Consider the following 9,487-nt stretch of genomic DNA (forward strand, 5'->3'; position numbering starts at 1 on the left):
ACCCAACCAGTGCAGCAGCCAACTAGTGCACGCCAGCTGGGGAGGGAAATTAGCTAAACACACAAATAATACTGAAAAGTGACATCTGACTGAAAATAAAAAGTAGTTTGCGTTGTCCCCGCTGAGTAAAGTGCGAAGCGGAAACTGTGCAGCGCCCAGTGACAACAGACATCGGATTTTCATTCTTTTCGTTTTAAATAGGCTAAGATGTTATTGGTAATACAAGGAAGGCACTTTCTGTTAATGCAGACTTTTAAACCTCAGCATCCGTGCAATAAATGCAGAACGTATTGTCTAGTTTTTAAACTTAATCATATCTGAAGTTAAATACTTTCGGTAACGGAAGAGAAGAAAATATATTTTTAAATTATAAAATCAAAACCTGCTCACATTATAACCAATGGGACTATTTGCCGAAGCAAGGCGAATAAGTTTAGCCACTGAGTCTTGGAAAAAAACAGTCAAACAGACAAGGTCTCTTTTTCCCCTCCCCCACTTCCCTCCATATTCACAAGCTTGATTAAAATAAACGGAGAACTGTAACCAAAAAACAGACACACAAATACACAAATAAATTATTTTGGTCCTGCGCCTTCTCTCTTTCATTCACCCACTTCTTAAAGCAAATATATACCTATTGGTAACTTTCTCCCTTGGTTTTCATCCTAAACCTAACTGCTGAAACATAATCCATTTGGGAGCTTTATCCCAGCGGGCCTGGGAGGTTTTGTATACCAGAGTTTTAATCCACAGCGGCTCTAAAATGTTTAGTGGCCTAACAAATCTAATTAACATTACTATTCGGCGGGGGTTGGGGGAGGCTCTCCCTCACTCTCTACTCAAGCTATATACCACTCCAGACTAGGGGCTGCAGGATGGCTCCCCAGAATTGCTGGCATTTGAAATGATTAACGTGGAAATAGTTTAGGGTGGCAGTTGTAGGATTGGGGGAAATACTGATTTTTTTTTTCTGAGATGAGTTCCTAAATATAGTTGTTGTTGTTTTTAATAAAATCCTTCACAAATGCGGCCAACAGCCCCCTCCTCTAGGGTAATAATCCCCCTCGGATCCTAATGTGCCAAAGCTGTCCATAAAGAACTGATCTGTCCAGACTGCAAGGGGCTTCCACTCAGCCCCTGATTCTGGGCTGGCATTTCTCCCTTCCCCCTCATCGCGTGAAGTTCTTCCCCGCTCAGCAAAGTGCGTTTTAGGTAAACGGGATGTTAGTGTCTCCTGGGGACAATCCATAACGGCACAGCAATGCGGCACCAGCACCCCGGCCAAATCTGTCCTAAAACAGAGGAGACTCTCGCCTATAAGTGCTGCCCTCTGCATAAAATAATGGTCCCTTACAGCGGCCTCTGGGCAAATGACATAGCAGGAGAGGAGTCCGAGCCCTGGGCTTTAGGGCAGAGGATGGGCACTGAATGATAGGATAAGCGTTCTGAGGCCGAGGTGGGGAGCTCATGGAATTCTGTACGAACACTGAGAGCGCGGCGCAAGATGAGCCTGCAGGATGGAGCCAAAGGGGACTCTCCATTTGGCCAGAGCAGCTCTTGGAAAGCCACAGGTTATCTTCGGAACCTGCACCCAAGAGGCACTATAGAGTCCAGGCTCCAAAAGGCTCATTTTCATCCGCAGCCTCAGCTCCTGAGACGATGAAGTGAAGGTTTCCCTTTCATTTCCTCCGAACTCAAAACCCGAGGAAATTTGGACTCATTCACTTCAACCCGCCAGATTTTCTCAGGGCTCATTGAAGTAACCAGTGGAGTGAGACTTTACGACAGAGGGAAATATGTAGATTTTTCCGATGATTCCTAAAGACAGTTCCTCCCATCAGGGCAATAGATTTCAAGGGAGTATTTACAAGGTGTGTTTGTGGAAAATAACCTTTACTTACACGGACACCCATTCATCTTACCTCTCAGGAGTAGCTGACTGCAACGTGTGTTAAAGTGTTCTAGCAGTGTTCAGTTATACTGTTTAAACCGCTCTATTACGGTTTCTTTTTTTCTGCTGTCCATATTTAATTTCCTCAGACATCTGGGCTGTGGGAGGAGAAGCGGATTATTCAATGAGCGGGCAATATATTAATAGGGAGTCGCCTCTAAAGACTGGATCTGAATTTTCCCGTTATTATTAACTCTTTTAAACTAAACAAAGCTCGTTTAATGGCACTAAATTATTAGCGTGAAAGGTAACACTACACTGTAATGATCCTTATATAGATAACATAACATTCCATTACACTGCACAGCGCGTTATGTTGGCAGTGGTTTCATATTTCCACCCACTCTGTATGCTCTAAGAGTAATTATTTTTATTCTTCTTATCGAATGTTACCTATGAGGGCAAAACAAGCTTATTCACTGTTCTACTTGCTCATGCATTGACTTGGGGCTATCCCATCAAAGTTAATCACGTCCAAGCAATGAATCTCGCTATAACTGAAAAACGTCAAGCGCCTTTCCTCCCAAAGGCAAAGGAAACTTCCCGGAAGACACTGACATCTATCTTTCACTAACAGGTCGGGAAATTGGCTAACGTATGTCTGTTGCTTTGTAAATCAAAGGGTAAACTGTACCGACCTTACACAGCCAGCAATTTTGTGGAGCCTACACAGCTGGGACTTAAGGAGGCGCCTTTGACTTTTTCAAGTTATGATTTCAAAACCCGTTGTGGAGAAACAAGCACCCTATCTGGAAATTCTTCGACACCCTTTTGTTGTAAGTGGGGTACTCGTTTGAGCCTGATCCACCAAAGCATTTGAGCACGTGCTTAATGTTAAGCACGCGAGGAGTCCCATTGAAACTTGAACAACAAGGAGTCTGGTGGCACCTTTAAGGTGCCACCAGACTCCTTGTTGTTTTTGTAGATACAGACTAACACGGCTACCCCCTGATAATTGAAACTTGAGTGCTTTGCTGAATCGGCTCCTTAGTTTTCGCTGCTTCTACGTTGGCTCCGCTTGCACATGAAAAACACCTGCAGAGCGATACATTTTCGTTTTAAATGTTAAAAAAGTGAGAGACACCCTTCTTGATTTGACATCAAACAACGTTAAATTTGTTAAACCAGACGCCGAAACGCGCAGAAATCTTTCCCCTTCCCATACAGAGAAATGTATGGAAATTCTGCTTTTTTCTAGCCCCTGGATTGACTCTGCCTAGACTAGCTCATCTGATCCCCATTTGGGAGGCACGCTAGCGCGTATTTAAAAAGACACTGTTAAATTTGGAGAGCCCTGGGCGCACTTTAAAAAGCTGCTCCTTGAGTTCCCAGCCCCTGCAATCCAGCTGATGAGGAAAGGCGCTGTGGTTTTGGTGGCACCGTTTGCATTGGGATTGGCATCATTTGATTGACAAAGTCTCCCATTCTTCCACATCTTGAGTGTTATCAAACGGATTGTGTGGGGTCACAAGCTCTTGAAGAACCGTCCGTGTAGCCGCAGAGAAGAGAATAAAGCATTCTGCAAACACAGGGTGCAGACAGTGGCATTCTCATGAATATGCTTCCAACAGGCGAAATGCATTTCATCTTTCTTCTTCCTCCTCCTCCTTAGCATTTCCTTTTAACTCAAGCGCTTTAGTAGACCGCATCACCAGGTAAAAGAACACACCGCTGCCAGGCAGTGAGGTAGGATCAAACCAGGGAGTTCGGAAAGGCTGGATTTCAATTGCTCTGAAGGCAGCTCTTTCAAAACAAGGTCGGAAAGGCGGTTTAAAAACAAAAAACAAACTTTCCTGATAGTTGCACAGGAGACTGAACTACCCTGCTGTAATTAACTTGGGTGGCTCAGTGATAGCATTCCACTAGGATAACTCATTTTGCTAAAAAGTGTATGCAAGTCATATGATTTGCAATAAACAATCCGTGTGTGTGTGTGTGTGTGTGTGTGTGTGTGTGTGTGTGTGTGTGTGTAAGCTAAATGACAATGACAAAAAGCGAGTTTTACCTTCATACATATCAGAGACGCAGGACACATATAACAATCACATCAACTTTCCTTTCCATGATCCAGCACAAAGCACTGATCGGGTTAATCTATTTTGAGGCCATTTGACGTGCATTCGTTCGAACAGCAGGACAAATAAGAATGATTAACCAGAAAAGTTTTGAAAAAGGAATAATTTCAACACATTAAAAAGGCACATCTGCACCAAGACCCACTACTATAGTGTATGTGCAGAATTATCGTCAGATAGGAAGCCCGCGCTATATTAAACGGGCAATTAGACATTACTCGGAAAGATACAGGTTCCAGTGATATTTCGTAGGAAAGGCAAAATACGGAGGATTTTTAGACGTGCCATATACATAGCTAATATCCTGAATAGAAAACATCCCTTTTCCTTACCACTAACAATAACTTTTTGCAATAATTAAATTGAGATTAATAATTGAGTGGTTTTGGAATTAGGTATAATGTAATGTAAACTCCTTTCAAAAATATATTATTCTTGCCTGCATAGGCTGCAGAATTAGTATTTTTCCATATACTTTTATGTCCTGTTCCTTTGCTAACGTAATAAAATACGGACGAGATTTATGTGGAAAATCCGGGAAAAAGCTTCGAATTTTTAACTGAATAGTCTCATCAACGAGAGCATTGAAATAAATGTGTAAAAAATGACAGATTAATGCAATTATCCCTTGGCAAAGCCAACGAAGGAAATGTTCTACGTAATTAGAAAGACGAACTAAAGACGAGAAAAAGAAAACAGGACGCCTCCAAAGCAGACGCACTTCTAACCAAAAGTTGTCCTTCCCGGATATGCTATAGGCGACACAACAGACTCACAACAAACCCTCTTTTCGGTATTAAGGCTGGAGATAACCTGGTGCCTAAAGAGGCAGTTGAACTAATGCAGAGGAACTGAGGGCCTGACTGAAAAAAAGTTCCACCGATTATATTTGTGTGGAAAAGCTCACCTCTTGCAGAGCTCTAAAGTATAATCAAGGCGCAGGCTTATACTTGAAGGGTGTTAATTCTCATACGGGAACCTACTTTCTCCTAAACCGTTTCTTGCCTACTGAATGAGAGCCTCCCAATTGAAGTAAAATGATCCTTATGTCTAATATCAAGCACAGTCACAAAGCGACTGGCCATTTATGCTGCCACTTTAGACAAAGATATTTAGTTATTCCCGGGTAGCAAGTGCACTTTTGCATTTTTAAGCAGGAACAAGTAGAGTACAAACATATTTACAAGTGCAATTATTAAATAGTTATTTGATGCTTTAAAGTCACTAGGTTAACTGCACCTTTGCTGCAATTTTCTTAATATTCAGATAATCCCTTTATTAAATTAGATCCCAATCCTTTGGGCCAGTGTGTTAAAGAGGTTTTTCGTTGTGTTCAGGAGAGACACTGAAATGTGTGATTTGTAGTTACTGTAAAAGTTGGAAGATTCCTTCAAAGTCTTGGCAATAATCTGAGTCACATTAACTATTCGAGACATATATATGTATTAATATGAATGGACTCTACATTTACTTAAAACTAGATTGGGCAAAATACAGTATCACACATTTCAAGAAACCAAACCTTCATTGGCAGGATGATGGACCAGATGACCAAATAGGTCTTTTCCATCCCTAACTTCCTTGATTCATAAATAACCTTAGAAACCATCTTTAGCGGTGCCATAGAAAGCCTCTGACACTGCTCCTACTAGAAAATGACGAATGACATTTTGTTTTAAGATATTTTTCAACAATCTGGCACCTATCATTACTTTACATATTTGCAAGCAAGCTTCCATCTCTCTCAAAGTAAAAAGTAGGCAAAACGATCTGATGATTTAATGTACAGGAACCAGACGCTGATTGTGGCGTTGCATTTGAAGACTTATTATAATATATGCTATAGAGAAACCTCCTCTGCAAGGTTGTTAAAATGCAGGTGCTGTTCACTAGTCAGCCTTTATACCTGACAATCTTTTGGGCATCTCTAGGACCCTTGGTATTGTGCAATGCACAGTGTTGGAAACGGTACCTCAGATATGAACGTTAGATTCTCAAACTATTCTAGGACAGATTTCTCCCTTCAATGTTTCTTTAAAGTCTAACTTAGTGGGGAAGAAGGGAGGGAGGGGGGAAGAGAGGGGAAATAAATCCCTTTGTTCCATAATGTTAAACTCTATCTAGCCATCCCTCACAAAAGCTGAGGCTATAATGTTAGGAGTCGGAATAGAATTGTAAGTCATTTCTCTTTAACTCAGCAAATTTGTCTTTACAAATGACATGAAATTCCCCACCCATAATGCTGCCACCCCAGAAGAATAAAATAAAATTACTTGTGCTCACGGGGTCTTTAAAAAAAAAAGACATTAAAAATCCTGACAAGTAAAACTTAAAGGTGTTTACCTTGTCATCAGCATGTAAGCTAATTATCTTGGGCAAGATGTAGGCTTCTATTGTCTTGTTGCTTTAGTGCCTATGCCCCGCCTCTGGTGGCAGCCTAAAACCTGGCGTCTGGCTAAAACAAACGAAAGGCAGCCCTGAGCCTCCACTCAATCCAATTAAGGCGGACTTCGTCCACTCGGTTACGTGTACATCCAACAAGATCGGCGTTAAGGCAACACCAGAATATTTGGCAAAAAAGATTTGCCTCCCCTTCCCCCTTTTTTTTTCAGCCGCCGAATCATGTCGATGAGCCCAAAGCATACGACTCCTTTCTCAGTGTCTGACATCTTGAGTCCCTTGGAGGAAAGCTACAAGAAAGTGGGCATGGAGGGTAGCAACTTGGGGGCTCCCTTGGCAGCCTACAGGCAGTCTCAGGTTTCTCAGCCAGCAATGCAGCAGCACCCCATGGGCCACAACGGGACAGTGACTGCTGCCTACCATATGACAGCGGCAGGCGTCCCCCAACTCTCCCATACCACTATGGGGGGCTACTGCAACGGCAACCTAGGCAACATGGGCGAGCTTCCACCTTACCAGGAGACCATGAGGAACAGTGCTTCAGCCACAGGATGGTACGGGGCCAACCCGGACCCGCGCTTCTCTACAAGTAAGTGAGCCCCGTAACCAGCGGGCAAAACTTTACGCACAGCTCCAATGTAGCGACTTGGAGAAACCATGTCGGTTGCGGTACAGTGCGGGTTTTGGAGCGGGAGAAGTGGGGGGGGGCGGAAAACAAGGGGGGAAAGTGGCTTGAAGTCGAAACCAGGTCAGCCCAAAGAGCTGGATCGCGGCAGGGCTGTCTAGGATTGATACGATCGGTATTTTCCCCCCGGCTTCCTGTCCTGTTTTAGCTCTTTCTCGGTATCCCCTGTCTCTCGCTTTCCATTTCACCCCCGGCTCGTGGGTTGCTTCACTGAGAGGAAGGTGTTGTCCGGCCCCAGTGAGCCAGCGCTCCCTTGCCGAAGGAGAACCGACGGGGGATAGTAGCGATTTCATTGTAGGCGAGGAAACGTTTGGGTGGCCGTGTCCTTAGGGGGGTCTCTTCCCAAGCCTCCTGCAATAAACAACCGTGCAGATAAGGGCGACAGAGAACGGAAACGCGGGAAACATTGTCATTAGGGCAAGAGACTCGTTTAAATACAAACACCTTCCAACCTAAATTCCAAATAATTCGCAACTAAATCGACCCCTCAAGCTACTTATTGACCTATCCTGTCTCAGCCCCCCACATGCCTGCTTAACACAGAAGGTGGTGGAAGGGGGAACTCGCGTGTATTCGTTTAATAAGGCTAGATGTTTTCTTCTTACGGAGAGTGGTTCGAAAGGGGTGTGAGACCCGTTTGAAGGTGGAAACTTGCACCAGCTATTGTATGTTCCTAGCACTGCTTTTGTTGTGTCCTCTTTCCAGCTCTCGGATAGCCCGTGTTTGTACATACTCAGTTATTGGTGAAGGTTTTGCTCCGTATGACCCTAAGTGTTTGGAATAGCACAGACTGAGACAGGTTGGGGGGGGGGGGGGAGAGAAGCGCAAATCGTTATCAAACTGTTTCCCTGCTAGTAACACAGCGTGCAGCGGTATACAGCCCTGCCTGGCTCGGTGGTGGGCTAGTACCAATGCAACCGGCTTAGGTGGGTTTCGAATAGATTTTGACTGGGAAGGTGATTAATCGGGGAGAGGATCTTGGCTTTGGAGTCAGTATTCGAAAAGCGTTTCTCGCCCAGGCAGTCCCGTGCAGCTAACCGTGTTGCTTAAAATGTGTGATCTTCTTGATTTTAGTATCCCGCTTTATGGGGCCGTCTTCTGGAATGAACATGGGCGGCATGGGGAGCTTGAGCTCGCTGGGAGACGTTAGCAAGAGCATGGCACCTCTCCAGAGCACTCCACGGAGGAAACGCAGGGTCCTTTTCTCCCAGGCCCAGGTTTACGAGCTGGAGAGACGTTTCAAGCAGCAGAAATACCTCTCGGCTCCGGAGAGAGAGCATTTAGCCAGCATGATACATCTCACTCCGACTCAGGTCAAAATCTGGTTTCAGAACCACCGCTACAAGATGAAACGCCAGGCCAAAGACAAAGCTGCGCAGCAGCAGATGCAACAGGACAACAGCTCTTGCCAACAGCAGCAGTCTCCCAGAAGAGTGGCGGTGCCCGTGCTTGTCAAGGATGGCAAGCCATGTCAAGCCGGCTCCAACACACCGACGGCAGCTATCCAGACCCATCAGCAGCAGGCAGCTGCAGCAATCACAGTGGCTACCAATGGCAACAGCCTTGGACAGCATCAGAACCACCAGCCAAACAGTGCAGGGCAGTCTCCAGACCTGGGACAGCACTCAGCCAGCCCTTCGTCTCTCCAGAGCCAGGTCTCCAGTTTGTCTCACTTAAACTCTTCTAGTTCTGACTATGGCACTGCCATGTCTTGCTCTACCTTGCTCTACGGTAGGACCTGGTGAAAGGATTTTTTTTTTTTAAAGAAAGCTCAGAGGCGCCCAGTCACACAAATCTCTGTCCTGTTCAAACTATTTTTTTTATTTTTATTTTTTAACGAGCGGTTCTTTGAGGAACCCCTAACACAGAGAGACAGAGAGTGACTTTTAGGTTGTTAAATGGGTATTTAATAAAAAAAAATCATGGAGCAGTTGCAGAATGGAGCCCATGAGTGGTCATGGTCTGAAGGCTTGGATTTCAAATGTACACTTTGCCAGCGAATAGACCTTGCATGTAAATATAGAGATTTTCGGAGGGGGGGGGTGGGCGTTTCCCCCCAAAAAACCATTAGTATCACCCAGACAAAAGGAAAGGTCCCCTTTCTACTCCCCCAGCCCAGCCGCCAGGGCCCGCGGATGGAGATATTGATTCGTCACAGCTTGGCATTTTTTTCTTCCCTTACTTTTGATGTGAACCTGTAGCTGTATAATGCTGTCAAAAGTTGGGCTAAACCCATAGTTTTTAGTAACCTGTATATTTTGTTGTAAAGAAAAAAAAATACAATCAACCAAATCAAACCAAAACACACACCCGACCTTTTTTATGGACATTGGACGATCCGTGTAAATCCTTTGGCAGTTTGTTATTTCCGCACGT

The 9,487-nt window shown here is 44.5% G+C and overlaps 1 protein-coding gene across 1 annotated transcript; it reads left to right on the forward strand.

Annotated features, from left to right (window-relative positions):
• The first annotated feature begins 6,648 nt into the window (after positions 1 to 6,648).
• On the forward strand, positions 6,649 to 8,856 carry NKX2-1 (NK2 homeobox 1). Its single transcript, XM_065404137.1, has 2 exons — positions 6,649 to 7,015; positions 8,186 to 8,856. Exons 1-2 carry the CDS (start codon positions 6,649 to 6,651, stop codon positions 8,854 to 8,856), a joined length of 1,038 nt encoding a protein of 345 aa, XP_065260209.1.
• The last annotated feature ends 631 nt before the right edge of the window (positions 8,857 to 9,487 follow it).

Source organism: Emys orbicularis, chromosome 4 (genome assembly GCF_028017835.1).
Source record: "Emys orbicularis isolate rEmyOrb1 chromosome 4, rEmyOrb1.hap1, whole genome shotgun sequence".
Classification (NCBI taxonomy): domain Eukaryota; kingdom Metazoa; phylum Chordata; order Testudines; family Emydidae; genus Emys; species Emys orbicularis.

Excerpts from the sequence above, each read along its gene's own strand:
- NKX2-1 (XM_065404137.1), top strand. The coding sequence starts at position 6,649 with ATGTCGATGAGCCCAAAGCATACGACTCCTTTCTCAGTGTCTGACATC. Across the intron at positions 7,016-8,185 it reads GGACCCGCGCTTCTCTACAA|TATCCCGCTTTATGGGGCCG; the intron begins GTAAGTGAGCCC and ends TCTTGATTTTAG.